Below are 19,465 nucleotides of genomic sequence, written 5' to 3'. Positions count from 1 at the left end.
TCCCGGTTTCCGGACAGCCTTGTTTCCTGGTTTCGTAACCAGGAAACAAAAATGACCTAATCGTATTCACTCTGCTAAGACCTTGGTGTTTTTCGGTGTACCACGAGGGTATTTATTTGGATCGTTAGTGGGATACAAGCTGATATTGACAAAATGTCGTTTTGGTGTATCAAATGGATCATGATTTTGAATGACCTAAAATGCAAGCGCATTTCTTCGTTGCGAAATTGCCAACTGTCAAAAAAGCAATGCTACTTCAATATTACAACTGTCGCTTTGACAACAAGCGTCAAGTGATTGTGTAAATTTTTCACTGACTCTTACCTGGAACTCGTACGTAAACGCGACCCATCTTGAGAGGACGCAAGCTGTGTTTCTTTAAAAACCACAGCCATGTTGTACAGTATATAAACAATAACACCTTTACCTAACCAACACTGTTCCTATATTTTTTACTCGACAATTATAGAGTTGACAGTTGCGTTGCTTTTAAAGAGGTTATGAGTAGAACCCGATCGCTCAAATCACCTTTACGTACCTCATTTTATTGCGACAGCAATTATGTGGGCGCTCATGGCGTGTTTGCGCCACCGGCATCGCCATCATGTTGGCGTGGTATCGACGCACATGCGCGGCCCGTGCATTGAGGGTTAGAATGTCTCCGGAGACGCGCGGCGGTGCATTTGGCTGCAAAAGCGGCAAAGCCAAGTGGTCGCACTGCCACGCCTCGCCCCATAGGTTCAACCAGAGCCACGGCAGCGTGTTTTCTTCAGCCACTGGCACGAGCGTCGTACGTACACACGATAGCATTCCAGCTGAGCAGTTGTGTACTTACCACACGCCGGTGCATACACTCCTTTGAGCCAACGCCTCCGAGATAGCAGGCCTGGTCACTACGCTTTATTACGTCATGCTACTTCCACCGAAATTTTCATTGCCAAGCCCGGTGTGACGAAAGCGTTCACGTCAAAATCACCGCGGTTGTCTCGGGATCTTTGTCATTAGTTTTTATGGCAGTCGGGTATGGTAGCGCCACGTCTTGAATCAAAGTGCACAGGCCTTCTGCTGTCTGGGAGGCGTTGTTTAAGCGAAACGAACAGTAATCATCAAGCTAAGTCTATATAATTTTTTCCTTATCGCCGAAATACGACAGCTTTCCTTCGATCTCGCCTCGTGCGCCATAGATGTGCGTAGATGTGCGACTCCTGCAACGCCCCTGGCGGTACTCCTCATCACGTCAGCGGTCTTATGCACGTTCAGCGCTACGCTCGATCTTGCTATCGCTTTTGACGCTTCGCCTTCGTGTGAAACCGCCAATATTTTACGCTCACGCTGAATTATACGTTTAATGAAAACGCGACGCAGGCTATGGAAATATAGTCCGGCGCACGGGAACTGCCTCATGGGCCTTACAGCCTTCCACGTTAGGCGACGAGCATAAAATGAAACTTTCAGGGAATAGCTATAATTTGCACTAGGTATGCATGTGATCTTGGCTCGCGGCAGTTGAAAGAGCTGAATTCCCGCGTTTATGAAGTTGGGATAGGGTTTATCGGTATACCTACAGTCCTGTAGTTGGGGTTCTGTTGTACGATGCCGAGGTCTCTTGCGGGGCCTTGCTGTGCCTTTTCCGCCGCTGCACGTTCATGTTTCAGTTGCCACTATGTATTTCATAGCCTGTCGTCAGATATTCTTTTGTTGTGTGCCGCTACCTAAATTTTAGTGCAGTTTACAAAGGGGCTAGTAAAACGTTTCGATAATTTCGTATTTCCAGGTACAAGATAGTAAGCCGTTCGGGGGCATACAGTGACCCGCTTCTCGATAGTCGAGTGCCCTGGCCCGAGGGAGAGCCCCCCGGAGACCTCGATTTGGACGCCCTCATGGAGTCATCCGAGGCCTGGAGAGCACTGAACAAAGCCTCTTTCGGCGCCGGCACCAGCGGCTGGTTTGAACACAGAACAAACTGGCGCCAAGAGCTGATCGTTAAATGCAGCGGCAACGCTACGTCGGAGGACAACCAGCAAGTTACGGACAACATTGATTCGTATTTCAACGTCTTTTTGTTCGACATATTCAGCGATCCGTGTGAGCTGAACAATCTGGCATCATCCGAACCAGAGGTAGGAACATTATATTCAGTTCGTGAGTAAACATTACATTTGCGCGTAAGGAAACGTACACACGGACACGCATTAATTATGTAGACAATGATGGGATGCGCGCGACAACGTTCATTCGGTTAAAACCTAGAGAACGCGCCCTTGCGATCGTTGGCAATGACGGTAACATTGTCTTTAAATTCGTTTTTTTTTGCATGATGTGTAAAACGTCAACTCATTCTGTTGAAGCTTTATTCGCATTCGTAACCACAGCATTTGGCCTGAAAACAAGAACTATGGCGAAAACTGTCACCATGAGGCGCATGAACACTCTGCAGTTCAGAAAATGCCAGAATGTAATAATGAAGAACCTACAAACCAAAAGCGAAAAAAAGCTCCTGAGCTTAAAGTATTGCTAAAGTCCGCTGCACTGTTTAAGGTTGCACGTAGCAATAAAAATGACAAAATCACATGTTCAAATAACCACACGGCATTCCGGGATTTAGTGTACTGTGTGCGGTCTATAACACGAATACATAAAAGAAAAGCGAAAGCTGCAATTCGCATTCAAATTAGAGATAATATTATATACGCACCCACATCCCTGACGCTGAACCACACAGCCAGTAACAAAGAGAATGCAAAATACTAACGCACACGGCAAACACTATCAGTGCTTGTAATTGTAAAGAACAACGGGCTCAACCCGTCATTACCAACAGGCTGCCGTACGATCTAACCTCTTCCATGGCTGTACCTATAGCGTACGCCATTACTGCCTCTAGGTTAACTATGTATGTTTCAGCAACTTTCCTCAGTGAGTGCTGTCCGGAAGTACTTGCCTGATAAATGATTAGAGAGAAAGAGGGAAGTTTAATGATACGAAATAAAGAGAGGTCAGCCTGAGGTAAGTTTCTCTAGCCAGCTACTCGGCGTTGGGGGAAAGGGAAGAGGGAGAGAAAGAGGGAAGTAAGAGGCGCAAGATGGGTGACGATGACTATTTTTCTTCATTTCCTTCAAGAAGACGCCTAATGCGCCTGATTGATGGCCAACACTCCCAGGGCTAAAGTTGGATAAAAAAATTCGAAGAAAGCTGACCAACCCGGTCAGCACGGCGAACCCGGTACCGAAATTGGTTTAGCACAGCACTCATAATTAAGATGATTTTGGTTCGCCTCCCACCGTCGGCAATATGCAGGGTGTTTTATTTTAGAAGCACCAAATTTGTAAAAATTGCCTGTGGCAGATAGCACAATTATAATCCTTGATCAAAACTACTCGATAATGTGGCCATTACTTACACGAGAAATCAAAACGCCCAATTGAATAAGTAACATAATTACTCTAATTAACTTTTCATTTATTATTTTACGGCACATCTTTCAATCTACGAATACTAGCCGCTATGTTTGCAAGGCGTGTCCACTTGGAACAAATTCTCAGGACTGAACCAGCTTCGATATATTAGTTTTCAAAGTGTCCGACGAAATGCATGAGCGTTCAATACGATGAAGCAGGTGACGCAAGGTTTTAGACAATTCGCCATACTGGCAGTGCCATGATAGTTTGCGGATAGTAATCGCGTTTTCATTTATCTCTATCTTTCTACCAGTGACATTATGTGGAAGTTTTAGGCTACTGCGCAAGACAAAACTCCGCAGCTAAATTGCCCTCAGCCGTCCTACCATGCCGACCGATGAGGCCACTGGTTCATCCACGCAGCCAGCACACGTGACGCTGCCACCATCGGCCTTCTTGTCCCAGCCGCGCGAGCCTAGCAAGGTATTCCTGCCCCCGACACCGTGGACTAATCGCTTGGCATATACGAACAATTCGCTATACGCACAACCGATGAGACCTGATAGTAATGGATGCAAATGCGGCGTTCTACCTCAAGGGGACAGTGCGCGTCTGGGTTGAAACTTACGAAGACGACCTGACCAGCTCAGACTTATGCAAGAAAAAGCTAAATGATGTCTTCGGCACGCTCGCTGGTCCCCAATGCACCACTCTCGGGCTCAAACAACGCCACTTACATCCTTGATATTCTATCTGTTTGTCGCCGCGTCGATGCCAGCGTGTTTGAGGCCGGCAAAAACAAAAAAAAACATTTCGCGTTTGATATGCCACAACCACGATATGATTATAAAGCTGCAGCAGTGAGTGACTACGGATTAAGTTTGACGAGCTGGGGTTCTTTAACGTGCACCTAATGCATGGTACATGGGCATTTTTGCATTTCGCCCCCATGGAAATGCTTATGTCGTGGCCGGCATTCGATCCCACGCCCTCGGGCGTAGCAGCGCAATGCGAGGCTGGCAAAGTGAGCCACGTTATGAAAAGCATGGCTGATGATGCGTTCAACTTGTTCGTTTTTAAGGATTGTTGAAGTGTCAACGAAGTTATCAGAGAATGCAGATGTTTTGAAGATGTGATGAGTAGCTGCATTGTCCAAGAGTACGTGGGGCTTCCCAAGATCACCGCTACGTCGTCATGCAAAGATGCTCATTCGCCCCCTCAGCCATCCACTGTTGATATAGACTTGGGCGAATAGTTGTGCGCAGAGAAATGGGGGCTGTGTTGTTATCTTCCTCTTTCGCATGCCATTCCGATGGTTCTCGACCGACCATCTCTTTAGTTCATGCTGTTCTCCGCGAATAATTGGCAAACGCAGGCATCTAACGGGATGCTTCCTAAGCCGTCTTTTATTCAACCCTTCGGTACCGCTTCCCCGACCACTGCCGACGTTTCAGCGCCGTCAGGATCCGACCTACTGGCGAACATCCGACGACAAGCCGATATGTCATCATTGCAGTGGCGTACCGCAAATTTCCCGCTCCTATCATTATCGTCAGCTCTTGTCCCCTCGCTTCATATTTTACTACCGCCGCGATGATACTCGAGCTCTGCAATTTGACGCTCGAAATGACCCGACGTACCCGGACGCTCTTACATCGACCAGGTGCTCACGAATTTGATTACCCGGACCTTCCATCCTCACATGCACGTGACCTCCATCGTCTGCCCGCCTTTTACTCCGATATTCTTAAACATTGAAAATCGTCCCTTGGGCAAAATCTCGCTTTGCGAAGCATCGCACACCGAGACGCATGTTATCCAGCAAGAGGTTTATGAGAGGCTTACTAAAGACATTTTTGAGCCGCCGTCGAGTGTGTGTGCTTCTTCTGTCGTCTTGGTTAAAAAGAAAAAAAACACCTGGTGATTATGCGTAGATTATTGACATCTTAACAAAAGATCACAAAGGAAGAGGTCTATCCACCCCCACTCATTGACGGTCCGTTAGATTGCCTTCACAGTGGGACGTATCTTTCACCAATAGACCTGCACTCTGGTTACTGGTAGATTGCCATCGACATGGACCTCGAGAGGACCATGCTTGTTACGCCCGGCGGTGTTTATCAGTTCCGAGAAATGTAATTCTGCTTGATCAATGCCTTGACTCTCTTCAAGATCATGATAGACACACTTCTGCATACCTTTAAATGAACTATCTGCCTCTGTGACCTGGACAACGTCATCGTATTCACTCCGACCTTTGCGGCACACCTTGAAAGGCTTCAATGTGTTCTTTCTGTGTTTCGCTCGGCTGGGAAACAACGCAACTCTTCGAACTTTCACATCGGTCACCACCAAATTATCATTAAAGGTCATCCCATTAACTCACTGGCAAAAGCCCCCCATCCCGCGAAAGTTCGCACTCTCTCTCAGTTTTCTTGTACCAACCTGTGACAAGGACGTCCGAAACATTGTGGCCCTCTACTCCGTCTTCCGCCGATTTGTGGGGAAAGTTTTTGTACATTGTCTGTCTCATCGCTGACCTTCTCAAGAAAGACACTACCTTTCCATGGGCTCCGATGCTACTCCCTCCTAACACGTTATCACGCTGATCACTGCCCCGCACCAAATGTCGCAGGTAGAGAGATAAATATGAATGAAGATGTTTTTAATATTGTCTCGGTACACAGGTCCAAAGAGAGTGCAGCGTGCAGTGACTCCAGTTACTTATGAAATCGCCCCAGTTAGTACCTGTGCCTCATCTGCCCCGAATTCCACTGACGCTGTGCATGTCGCACACCTCAAACCATATTACTCTCCTGTTACCACCGATATTTAGACGCACCGGGACGGTGCTTCTGCCGCCGGGGATAATGATACATGCATACTGCGTGTTTCTTGTGGACGATGCGCGCGGATGCACCGACGAAGAAGACGAACTGCTTCTGGCTCTCCAGCTGTCGGCTGAACTCAAAAAGAGTTGTTGCAAGTCGTTCCATTGCCTTTTCCATAGCTTTCTCTACTGCCTCTGCTATGGCCTTGGATAGAGAAACATCCATACTAGCGGTGTGACGAGCTGTTACGCCTGCGTAGCCCTGGGATCTTCCCTGAACTTCTGTAACTGCTTCCCTACGTGAGCAACGCCTGCGTTCCACCACTTCTAGTATTCTTAATTCTCGTTCCTTTGCAGAACAGTTTGAATAGTCTGCAGGGTGTGCTTCATTGCATAGGCAGCAGTTTTCTTCCTGCGACTTACATTCTGTGCTGTCGTGATGCTCTCCACATAGGCGGCATCGAGTAACCGATCTGCATCCTTTTATAGTGTGTCCGTAGCGCCAACACTTCAAGCACTGTAGTGGTCTTGGGGAAAGTGGCTCTACTCTGTATATCAGGGGCCATGCCTTGATTTCAGTTGGACGAACTGTTCCCGCGAACGTAACAATCACCGACTCCGTAGGTGACTTCCTGTTCTCAATAATTCGGCTACACCGGTATACGGATACAGCTCCAGCAACTGAAAATAAGTCTAGCACTTCTGAGGGGTCCAGGCTCGCGTCGACCCCACGAACTAAGCCTTTCGAGCATGCAAGGTGTGGTGGAATAAACGGGCTCACCGGATTCGATGCGAATTCAGAACAGTTTAGAAGGTCTCGAACGCACTCCTGATCCGATGAGCAGCAAAGAATACCACCGCGACCAAACTGGCGGACCTCGGTGATCTTTTGGAACTGGGAGGAGGCCTTTCGAAGCTCCACCTGAATCGCTTTCGGATTCTTCATCTGAATCGATCCCCCATTTGTAGGCACAAGAGCCACAGGGACACTTTTGTTGCCACTGCGTAAAAAAGAGTCTATTGGCCACTCTCGGGAAGGGATTGAGGCTAGCCAAGGGGAATGCCCTTGACCGGGGGAAGAAAGAGACATCAGGTTAGTCTGACTTTACACTCGCGACACAATAATCCTAAAGGTGAAGAAAAAAGATCAATAAATGAATCAAAAGAACAATCGAGACGTTAAAAGAGCAATAGATAACCGCCGCCCGATACTTGACCACACCCGAGACAGGACAGCAGACGAAGACAGCAGGCGAGCGGCGAGCAGCGGCTCAACGCCAAAGGATGACGCTCAAAATGATGACTAGCCAGATGGCACAGGTCATTGGTGCAGCCTCTACCCAATCTCCTGCATACCAGGTTGCAAATGTACTAAACATAACTCAAAAACAAACATTGTCATCAAACTCGTCAGCTGACTCCCCTTGCGCAGGACCTTCTACTCAAGTAGAACGGACGGAACCGGAACCCCTAACGGAAGAGTATGAAGACTACCAGGATGTAGACATGGAACACAAAAGTCTAAAACGCACACGATCTCCTCCCCACAAAATTTCTTCAAAGTCAAAAACTCAAAAATATGAAAAAGTGAACCTTTCCAAGAAGGACTTTTTGAAAGAGACTATTTTGGATCAGGCGGTTTCCGCTACCGTTCTATCTTCACCATAGGGTCTCTAAAAATCTTGCAGTGGAATTGTCGTTCAATTGTTTCTGCTACTACAGATCTATCGTATATTTCTTCTCAATTCTCTCCAGACATCATTATCTTACAAGAAACCTGGCTTTCAAATGGTCAAACATATTCTCTAAAATATTATCGAATGTTTCGTTTGGATCGGCCTGCCAGAGGTGGGGGCGTTGCTTTCTTGGTTTCAAATAAATTTAGTCACAAAGCAACGATATCGTTTCAAAGAATGTCTACCGAATGTGAAATTTTAGCATTAGACATTTCACTCCCAGACTGCTCCCCTTTTACCTTAGTTAATTTATATTTCCCAGCAGGAGTGCAGGATACATTTTCTCTAGACACCGTATTAGCTTCCTGCAGAAAAGACATAGTATTCGCTGGTGACTTTAATTCACACCATGTATCTTGGGGTTTTAAAACTGATTCAGAAGGAAAACGCCTGTGGGAATGGACTCTTGATAATAATCTATCTTGTCTAAATTCAAAAGTTATTACGTTTCTTCGCGGACAGTCTCAATCGGCTATAGATCTCACTTTCTCCAGCTCATCTTTAGCTATATCATCGTGGAATACTATAGACTGTGCTACGAACAGCGACCACCTCCCAATTATTTTTCAAATTGATTTCCCTGTGATTTCTCTTAGAAGGAAAAATAACTCATTTATAAACTATAACAAACTTCAAAAAGACTTGAAGTCTACGATGCTTTCACGTACGGATATGCAAGAGGATATTAGGGCTCTGAGCCTCTGTGCAGTTTTAAAGCGTTCCGCGAAGAATGCAACAGTTAATTTAACCTGCAACACAGGTAAACCATTAAGTCCGTGGTGGAATTCAGATTGCGCGAGGGCCCACCGAAAACGAAAAGCTGCCTGGAAGCAACTTCTTTGTAATCAATGTCCAAAGAATTGGAGTGATTACCAATTTGTTGCTGCAACATTCAAGCGTACGATAGATAAAGCCAAAGAGGAGTATGATATGAATAAATACAATCATCTGTCTAAATCAAAAAACAAAAAAGCCCTTTTTAGGTTTTTACGCTCTCGAAAAATGATTCCAGTTCCAGCAAATATTGACTCTTCCGTGCTTTCGCCACGTGAATTATCCGAATTATTAGAAAATATTGGAAAAGGACTGAAAGATAGGTTCACTTCAATCATTCCACCGTACATAGTGAAGCCGTTACCACTAGAGGAATTTAGGGAAGTCACAACACAAGAACTGGCGGATGTTGTTCGCTATCTGCCTTCTTCAGCGCCAGGACCAGATGGAGTTACCACAGCCGTGATAAAAATTCTGTATGAATTGTCCCCAGAAGAAATTTTGAATATGGTAAATTACTCTTTAAAAAATGCGTGGGTACCTTCAGAATGGAAACTTGCTAAGGTAATTCCGATACTTAAAAAACAGGGAGGTCGATATGATTTAGATAATATTAGACCAATTTCCCTAACATCAAACTTAGTTAAACTAATTGAACGAATTTTAAATTGTCGAATTACGACCTACATTTCTGAAAACTTAATACTTAGCCCCTGTCAAATTGGTTTTAGATCAGGGTGCTCGATTTGGTGTGCGCACGTAGATTTAGAGAGTCGCATAAAACTTGCTCGTCGCCGAAGAGAATATTCAGCATTAGTGACCCTGGATCTAGCAAAAGCTTATGATTCCGTGGAACATAGCCTCCTGATAAAGCAATTAGAGAATTACAGGTTTCCGAAATACATCACGGCGTGGTTGTCAGAATTTTTAAGGGAAAGAGAGTTCTACTGTTTTCAAAACGGATGTTCATCGTCTAGGTATAAGCAACAGAGGGGAGTACCACAAGGATCAGTATTATCTCCTGTTTTATTTAATATATTTTTAAGCTCCATCCCGCTGCTCCAGGACATTCATGTGTACGTATATGCTGATGACATCGCTTTTTTTGCATCGAATGCTGATCTACATTCACTTTATCAAATGTTACAAAATTACTTATCTATGCTTGAAACTTGGATTGAAACCATACATATGTCTCTGAACGTTAGTAAAAGTGCACTCCTTCTCTTTCCTTTAGATGTTCCCGTTCACATTTCACTGATGTATCGTCAAGAGTTCATTCCTCAGGTGGATTCTCTTAAATATCTGGGAATTACATATGATGGAACACTAAACTGGAAAAGCCACATTGATAACGTCGCGTTTAAGGCAAATCGGGCTGTAGGATGGTTGCGTAAAATCAGTAACCGACGATACGGGCTGCGAAGAAACACATTAATTATGATATATAAAATGTATGTCCGACCAATCATGGAATTTGGATGTGTCTTATTTTCTGGGTGTCCAGCTTATAAAATTAAACCTTTGGTACTATTAGAAAAGGAAGCTCTGCGTTTGTGCCTTGGACTCCCTAAGTTTGTTGCAAACAACGTTCTGTATATGGAAGCGCGACTACCATGTTTAATTAGTAGATTCCAAATCCTTACTGTCCAAACGTACCTAAAGTTTTACGATTCTCCCCAAAGAAGATCAATGTATGTTTTCATTAATGAACCAAGTACGTTTTTTAATACTCATTGGTCGCGACTGCACACCCCTCAGATCGTATTCGTACAGGCACAGCTATCACCACTGAATGTACAAATTCAATGTATTCACCCAATAAGTCAATCCAAGAAAATCCTCCAAATTGAATTTGACGATATCTTCCCCTCGAATGCTAAACTAATGCCATTCCAATATTTAAATGACCAAAAACAAGATTACCTCTCTCACCAGGAAACAAACAATATAATAGCCACGGACGCTTCAATGTTAAACGAAAAGGCTGGCGTAGGCATCTTTTCTCCTTCTCTTAGTTGGTCCTTTTCTATTCGCCTTCCGGATTACACGACTATTTTCATAGCAGAATTATTGGCGATTGTTTTAGCACTGCGCAAACTACCCCCGAATCAATTATCAGCTGTCGTAGTAACAGACTCTCGGTCGGTATGTGTGTCACTTTCCTCGGCAACGAATTCAACTATCTTAAATGTGTTTCAAAATTTAATCCCTACAACGTTACAAAAAATTAATTTACTCTGGGTTCCTGGACACTGCGGTTTATACATAAACGAAATGGCAGATTTATTAGCCAGAACATCTTTAAATGGACCTGTGCTTCATATTTTACCGGATACAGCTTACGTCACTGCATCGAGATTCAGAACGTTTAGCCTACGAAATGACTTAATCAAATTATCGCTGATCCCATCTACAGACTTTCAGCATCTCGGTTTTGGCTGGAATAATCAGTGGTGTCCTTCTCGGCAGTTAGAAGTTACATTCTCCAAATTACGCTGTCGCATCCCGGAATTGAATTTCTATTTACACAGAGCTGGTCTGACGATGTCCCCTCTGTGCCAAAATTGTAAGGAAATTGAAACAATAGACCACTACTTTTTATCATGCCGACGTTATTCAAACCAGAGAACGAAATTACTCGAAGCTCCACTCTGCAAAATTGGATTAAGATTAAGTACACCAGTATTATTATCATTTGGGGCCTCCTCCCTCGGCTATTGTCACAGAGACGTTTGTTGCGCAGTCTTTCAATTTTTAACAGAAACAAGACGATTACCCTGTTAATTATAGTAACCTTATTCTACCTATCAGATCAGTATTCATTTCACTGAAATTTGTTTCTCCAAATTCGTTCGTAACATTGTATTTTTTCTGACCTTGATAATAACTATATTTTTCACCTTTCGGTTAGTCTGACTGCTCGTTGGCACAATACTCTAGGTATACAAAATTTTCTTTGTTTTTGTTTGTGCCTTCTTTACTTTGCGTATCTCATTGTCAAAAAGAATTTTTTATTAGCTACCTACTGCCGCCCGATTCTTGCCCTATCCCCCTCAGTGGGTGCGAGCCATGGTGAAGGATCATCATCATCATCATCATCATCATCATCATCGTCGGCTGAACTGGTCAGCGCTGCATTTATCCTTTGTAAATAGTCTCGAGTTCCTAATCCTTCGTTCGCGTAACAATATTTACTGAACTATCATGGCACAGCCAGTATAACAGATAGTCTAGCTCAAACACTGCATGGTCTCCGTCGTCCCTTTGGTCACCGACGTCGTTGTCGCTTTACTCTTATAACCATGGTAATGTGCTTGTAACTAACGAATGTTGAGCCCCTTGGTTTCGCTTATTCTTCTAGCTCGTTGCGCAATTGTAGCGCAGGTATTAAGGCGAAAGTCTTAGGTGTCTATGTTGGCGGGGCCCTTGATGTTCCCTTGGCGGTGACCCAGCCAAAACAGCACCGTAACGCAAAATGGCCGACGCCGCAACACATGCTCGGATTGACGTCACATTTCTCCGGGAGGTCCCTGTAACCAAAGTAAATTAGTGGCTATGAAAAGAAAATTTGGTACATATCGGTCTGGGAGGGCACCGAACCCGGGCCTCCGGGCTGCAAGACGGGCACGCTTCCCTGAAGTCACGGTCGCTCCATGATTCTGGGTTACAAAAGGTGTGCCCAGTGCGTGCATCATTGCACACGTCACGTCGCAGCCATGTGGTTGACTAAAGGTGTGGCCTAGTGCGTGCACTAATATGCTGAACTTTGAATTCTGGTGTTTTACGTGCCAAAATCACGAGTTGATTGTGAGGCACGTTGTAGTAGGGGACTCCGGATTAATTTTGACCACCAGGGGACTGGCGTTCGTGAGGCCATAACATGGCAGGCAAAGAATACAGCGGCAACAAAGCACGGACGAGCTCTTAGCAGCAGACACTGCAAAAGCCTCCTGCGTGTCTCTTAAGTCACGAACATGTTCTTCTGTTCTGCTCTACTGCTTTTCCGTTCAACCTCTACCAACGCGCGCCTGCACGCATAAAGCTTTGAAGTTTATAACCGCAGAACTACAGCTATGGCTTTAGTCTGTTCACTTTGCGTTACAGTTGAGACCAGCGTCAACTAAGCAAAGACATGCAAGAAGTTCGCAAAGATGTATTCTGATGTGCGTCATCAGTTTACATGGTGATCATTTTTAAGTTTTCCGGAATTTTTAAACATCGCCTGTAGCCGATAACATAATTCTGGTCCTTGAGCTGGGTTATTCAGACAGGCGGATATTACTTGCACGAGAAATCGAAACATATATTCGACTAATGAAAATATCACTAATTACCTTCTTAATAATCCACTTTGTGACCCATATTGCAATTTACGAATTGCAGCCAGCGTCATTTCAAGGCTTGGAGTGTATGTCCGGAATTACACCGTTTGGATATATGCACCATCAAAATCACCCTAAAAATGCATTGTTGTTCCACTTACTTTGTTAACAAGGCGCTCTTTTATGCATCGAAGCACGAAAGTAACGGCAACGCTCATGTATTTCGTCCCACAGCTTTGTAAATAACATCTCGAAACTGGTGTCATCCTGGAGAGTCCTTTTAAGTGGATACTTCTTGCGAATTCACCGGCTGCACTTCATGAATAGTAATATGTGCCCTAATGTGACTAGAAGTCAATTAGTGAATGTTTGTTAATCAGTTGAATATGTGTCTTCAGTTCTCGTTTTAGTAATGTCCACCACTTCAAACAGTCCACCTCAAGGACAAGAGTTATGCTATCTGCAACAGGCAATTTTCAAAAGTTGCGCAAAACATAAACGTGATCACCGCGTATATAGCACCCGTTGAGGCCAAAAACATCTTGCTAATTTGGCACAATGCTAAGAGATATTTGGTTTCCGTTCTTATTTTTCTAGTTCTTCGTTTTTCTCGTCGATCTTGCTGTTGCCGCTATGTAATGGCCCTCATCTTCTACGAATGACTGGCTATGTTGCTAGCGTGAAAAAAAAAATCTCTATAGACATTAAGTACAGTAACAAGACTGCAACAGTAGGCACTCAGAAGAAATCTCGTATTATTAAACCAAAAATCACAGCATATCCATGGGGTGAATGATGATGAGTGGGCGAAGCTCCGGAGGGAATCATCGGATCTCCCGCTTAAGGGGACGCTAGCACAAACGCGTTAGAAACGTGCAGTACTCTCTAGTAAGGGGGAGCGGCCACAGCGTCTTACGCAGCCATTTACACATGCCGGAACGTGCACCGCGTTTGCCGACGCCATCACATGACTGCTGAGAGAGTATACCCCTCGTGTTCATAAACGCTCCTCGACTTGAACTTGACTTGCCACCGCCTTGGGCAGCGCGTTCGAAACACGTTGAAGGTAAGGCGGAGAGGCCACAGCGTCTTACACCAGCTTCTTACACGGGCCGTAACGCGCTAGCACAAACGCGTTATAAACGCGCTAGAAACGCGGCCTTTCGTTAATGTTGGGTATTTATTGCCATCGTGGTGCGTGTGTCTATGTGCGCTTCGTGGCGTAGTGGTTAGCGCCGCGCGTTCGGAAGCGAGGGGTCCCTGGTTTGATTCCGCGCTACGGACACAACTTTCGGAATTTTTTTAACACGAAAGTGTTTCATGCCGGGGTCCACCAAGACTTCACTGACGTATTTCCGTCACGGATATGACGTTCTTACAATGTACACGAACATAATACAAAGAAAGAAACCAGAAGAAAAAGTTCCACAAACATGCAAAATTTGGAAATCGAACCCACGACCTCTCGGTCCGCGACGATAGATCGCCGAGCGTTTAACCCATTGCGCCACAAACGCATTTGCAGAGAGCTACACAGACGCGCCTTATATATCTAACACTCCTCCGTGTACCCGCGCTCTTGCTTGGGGCGGTGCCGCCGCCTACGAGCAGAAAAGAGAAGTACTGCATTATGACACTAACGCGCACCGACAGTGAACGCTTCGGTGGTCTCAGCACTACGACGCCTCGATGCCAGCATTCGAAGGGACGCTGGCATCAAGAAGCACTACCAACGCCACCTAGGTGGCGTTCACCGTACTCAGCACAGCGGAGCGTGGCCTCCGCAATTAGCTCTGAAAATGTTTCTGAAGTTGATCGCGGAGGCTGCAATTACGACGCGCTGTACGCGCTGATTTGACTCGGTGACGATTCAGTTACGTGCTTTGTCTTGCGCGTTGTATTAGTGTGTCAGTTACGTGCTTCGTCTTTCGCGTTGTACTAGCGTGTGCAGCGTAGTGCAGCTTCCATATGCACGACGGTTGCTCATGGTCATCGACGATGGTAGTCGTGATGGAGGAGACGTGCCACCAGGCGTCAGCGTGGGTGCATCAACGCCTAAGGGCGCTTTAGCCACAAAACACCAATAGACATTATATATCAATGTGCAATAAACATTACACTACTTCTGTGAAGACACGTTTCACTTTCGTGTTCTATACCGATTCCTATATAAGAGGGATCAACCACATTTTTTCATAAAACGCCGGAAGCGTTCTCCGGAAGCCGGAAGCTGGCTTCCGGAACCGGAAGCGGAACCGGAAGTGGAAACGGAAGCGGAACCGGAAGTGGAACCGGAAGCGGAAGTCGGCTTCCGGTTATACTATACGTATACATATATATGTATATATGGGTATACATACATATACGGACACACAACGCCATCTATTAAGCAATTCATAAAATCTCACCAGGCACTACCTTGGAGGTAAACAATGGCTGCTACTGGGAATGAGAAACAGCAGAAGTCGGCTTTTAGCTAACACTTACACTTCTACTTCTACTAACGTTTCCTACTGGAACATGCCAATGGCTGCTAATGGGGAATGAGAGACAGAAGAATTCGGCTTTTAGTTAACGCGCACGCTGCAAATTTTTTATTGTTCAACAACGCACAGGAGAAATCTCCCACCGGCACCACCTTGCAGGTCAAAGCGTAAGACTGGTTACGCACTACGACTACGACGAGGGACGAACGGGTGCCGCTTTAAGGAGCTTCGCCCCTAAAAAGTGCGGGTAGCAGCACTCGGGCTGTCAGAACAAAACGCAAATGCTGGACAACGAATACCTTTTGTGAACTGTCATTTTTCTACAGTTGCGCGACAGGTTGCTGAGCAAGCTGGTGACATACCGAAACCACATTCCTTTCCGGTGCGTGAGTGATGATGTGGACTTGCGTGGTTTTCCGGAGCACCACCAGTGCACCTGGCCACCCTGGATAGGTGTGAAGCCGGCGAGGTACCAGCGCTGTCCATGCTGAAAATACCACCAGTGCGCAATGAACTTGAAAAGTGAAATATACTTACCGTATCCGTATCTATTGATACCGTATCTACTTCATGACGTACAGTGCTACTTGTATTTCGAAGTGTGTCTTTCATTTCTTTCGGACGTTCAAGCAGCCGCATTATGACACGTATTAGAATAACAAAAACTTCATGTTTTAGACAATCGTTTCATATTTATGAAAGTGGTAAAGACTCCCTCACTGTCCTGGTGTTACAATCTCAATGACATTTTCGTGCCCTCAATTCTACGTCAAGAAATTTTACAGAATTGCACACGACCAGCCGGTATCAGAGCCTCGACAGTCACAGGGACTTTCAAAACGTTTCTTTCCAGCTACTACGGACTCATATTTCTGCCGAAGTCAAACGCTATGAAGGTATGTGACGAGAGTGTCGGCTCTGAAACACGCCGCAAATGAGATCTGCGGGATCAATTGATATTAAATTTCACTTGTCACAACACCATGCCAACAGCTCGCGAGGCGATCTTGCGGGCGCTTTTCAATGTTCACAAACACCCACGCTGACTACATGCGACAGACTCCGCAGTTGCTTCAGTGTCATGCACCCCTTCGTGTGATATACCACTTTCAGTCATACGACAGAAATAGTGTTCACAAAAGTGCTGCACAATATTGGTCTTTATTTGAACGCCGAGGTGCGCTACTCAGTGAATACTGTCACTTTGTGCCACTTCAAGCGGGCATATTCATCCGCCAATTGGAAGTCTGGGTAATTGATGAAATGGTGCAATTGAAGTTTCTTTTTCCAAATGCGTAGATCAGCTGCAACAACCCTTTTGCTGCCCAAACACGCACGTCCCTTCAACGCAACATACAGTAGTGATTGCGACAGCCCTTGGCTCTTTGGGCACTTAAGCCGGAGACTTGAACGGAAGCTTGAACGGAAGCACACCGTGTGTATGTATACACTGAAGGGGGGTATTCTTTAAGAGTCCACCTAGTGGACTGTCCATTTCGGCGAGAAGGAGACTGGCTGGCTCATTGTCGCTCGTGCAGCTCGAGCCAATAAGCGACAGCCGAAATGGACAATCCACTAGGTGGACTCTTACAGAATACCCCCCTCCCCCAAGTTCAGCGAACTTCGGTGGAGAAAGCATCGAGAAAACTCAGAGCGGGGTGTTCTAAATCTCCCTAAAATTGGCGAATATATTTCTGCACTCTCTTCTGAATAGCGCTCGTTTGATCGTTTGAGAGTGTTTTTAAAGTTTAAATTTGATGGCGTGAAATTAAGTTACACGTGATACGTATACGTATGAGAGCTATGCACGCGCTTCACCGTTTCCTCTGCCATGGTCATCGTTATCTTGTATTGCCTCCTCCAAAGGGTGTTTCATGTGATTTGTCCAGGCAAATCATTGAGATATCACGTCCTTTCTGCAACGCAGTAGCGTTGTTTTGCGAAAAAGCAGTGTCACAAATGTTTTTACACGTGACATATAACGCGAGACGAATACACATTATAACGAAAAAAAAAGCTAAGCGATAACTTAGATTCACTGACTCAAGGGATTGCGACAGCAAACCCAAATTTTGGTGAATGTGATGTTTTGACAGCTGCGCGTGTAGACGTCTTTGCGCGATCTCATTTATTAAAGTGACGTTTCTATACCTCATATCTCTTACAAACCTGCGATTTCCTACAGACACGCTCGCATACGCTCGACTCATCTCGAGTTTTCTTTTAAATACCTACAAAGCCAGTGCATTCTGCTATAAAGCATTAAAGAAATGCGTGACGAACGGTGGCATCTGTTGGTCAGCAAAGCATCCAAAGGTTCAGACCATCAGGCCGCGATCGAATTCATGCTTGTCTCATGTCAAAGTTGCTCTCTGAAATGTCTCGCGCGTGAGTCACGTGCCAGTTTATCGCATTATTGTCTCATGACTGCTAGCGCTTTCAAGCATTGTGTTAGAGTGCACTGCCCCCTAGATCAGCCCCCATTTTGTGCTTGATGCTGGATACCTCCAAACGGGTGAGGCCTACCTGTAATATGCAATGCCTTAAAAGCACTTACGTCGTAGAACATACTTCCACGAGAATAATGGGGCGCTATAACGTAAAATGATTCCAAACTGTTATGATTCCAAACTCCTGACGTCTAATTTACGTAACCACCGACGCAAGCATCGGACGGTGATCCGCAGCCAGTCTGAACAACCCAATAAAACACTGCTCGTTTATAGGAGGTCACCTTTGTTCGCTTTCAAAACCAATAACATTGTCTACACTCAGCGGTTTTTCTTATTTTATTGGCTGACAACTGGCAAGGAGCATACTATAGTGGAGAGGTTACGATGGGGCCGAGCCAGCGCAGTGAAAATAGATAACCGCATGAGGAGGGTTGTGCCGGCTTCGCCGATTGGTCCGCTTCGCCTTACTTAGCTTGCGGTGGCTGGTTGAAAATCGCGGGGGCGTGCAACGGAAGGATAAGAAAACGGATCCTCAGCAAGGAAGAGTAGGCAGAGCGATGTCGTATACGTGCCGAAAGGTCTCGATAAAGTTTTACTGCCACGCAAAAATGTTTATCATGCGCAAATTAATACAGGCTCACCGGCAGGTGGGAGTAGTAAGGGCCTGAGCGATCGGCTGGCAGTCACCTTCTATTCCTTTCGGAACGGGGCAGTCTGTGGCTATTCAGAAAAATTTTCAGTTTTGTTCGGCATATTAATGCATTTTTTTCGCGTAGACGTCACTTTGACGTGGTGAGTTTTCACGGTTTTGTGAGGTCGCGTGACAGACAGGCGAAGTGGGCGTAGCCAGAAAACATTGGACCAATAGAAGAGGGCTAATCGTGAAAAGGCGTCAAATAAGGAATAATTATTTTTCTTTTGTGCGGTTTAATCATGCATAATCAGTGTGTACACGTTATATCAGATGGGGAGCTATCGCGGGTTCGTGACGTCGCGTGAAAGACAGGCGAAGTTGGGAGTGGCCCGAAAATGATTTGACCAATCGTGGAGGCTAATTGCGGAAATAGGAATCAAAACAGTTTGGAATCATTTTACGTTACAGCGCCCATGATGTAGGTGGAGTGGTTGTAAGCGCACCTATAGTAGTGCGTAAGGTTTCCATAATTTTACAAAAGTTGCGTCATTGCCGACACAGCGCTATCACAACTTGGCAAAGGTGAGCATTTTTCAAATGGTACCATCTGTGCGAAGAACTACATAATTTTTTGTGACATCCGCACAAAATTTGAACGGATACCATGCTCATTTCGAATTGCATCCATACAACGTTTACACTAAGCACGTCAAAGCCCCGTGCATACCGGCTTGTCTACGAGAATTTGTTGGCCAGCGTCCTTGGGCCAGCGTCCATTAACAATAGTTATCGACAGTGACCATATCCTTGTTTATCTGACACACCACGT

At 45.4% G+C, this 19,465-nt stretch overlaps 2 protein-coding genes across 4 annotated transcripts in view; both read left to right on the top strand.

Annotated features, from left to right (window-relative positions):
- Positions 1-19,465, top strand: part of LOC119458433 (INO80 complex subunit C) — a 66,329-nt gene that overhangs the window by 37,636 nt on the left and 9,228 nt on the right. The gene's annotated exons all lie outside the window — the stretch shown is intronic.
- Positions 1,778-16,078, top strand: LOC125946975 (uncharacterized). Its single transcript, XM_049671210.1, has 2 exons — positions 1,778-2,120; positions 15,876-16,078. Exons 1-2 carry the CDS (start codon positions 1,881-1,883, stop codon positions 16,038-16,040), a joined length of 405 nt encoding a protein of 134 aa, XP_049527167.1. The 5' UTR covers positions 1,778-1,880; the 3' UTR covers positions 16,041-16,078.

This window comes from Dermacentor silvarum, chromosome 7, assembly GCF_013339745.2.
Source record: "Dermacentor silvarum isolate Dsil-2018 chromosome 7, BIME_Dsil_1.4, whole genome shotgun sequence".
Lineage (NCBI taxonomy): Eukaryota > Metazoa > Arthropoda > Arachnida > Ixodida > Ixodidae > Dermacentor > Dermacentor silvarum.
The sequence above is the reverse complement of the archived record's forward strand: the minus strand, read 5'-3'. Positions and strand labels throughout refer to the sequence as shown.

What these genes read in the sequence shown, in the direction of transcription:
- LOC125946975 (XM_049671210.1), top strand. Translation starts at nt 1,881, where the DNA reads ATGGAGTCATCCGAGGCCTGGAGAGCACTGAACAAAGCCTCTTTCGGC. An exon ending in TGGCATCATCCGAACCAGAG is followed by an intron (nt 2,121 to 15,875) that starts GTAGGAACATTA and finishes ATTTTTCTACAG; the next exon opens with TTGCGCGACAGGTTGCTGAG.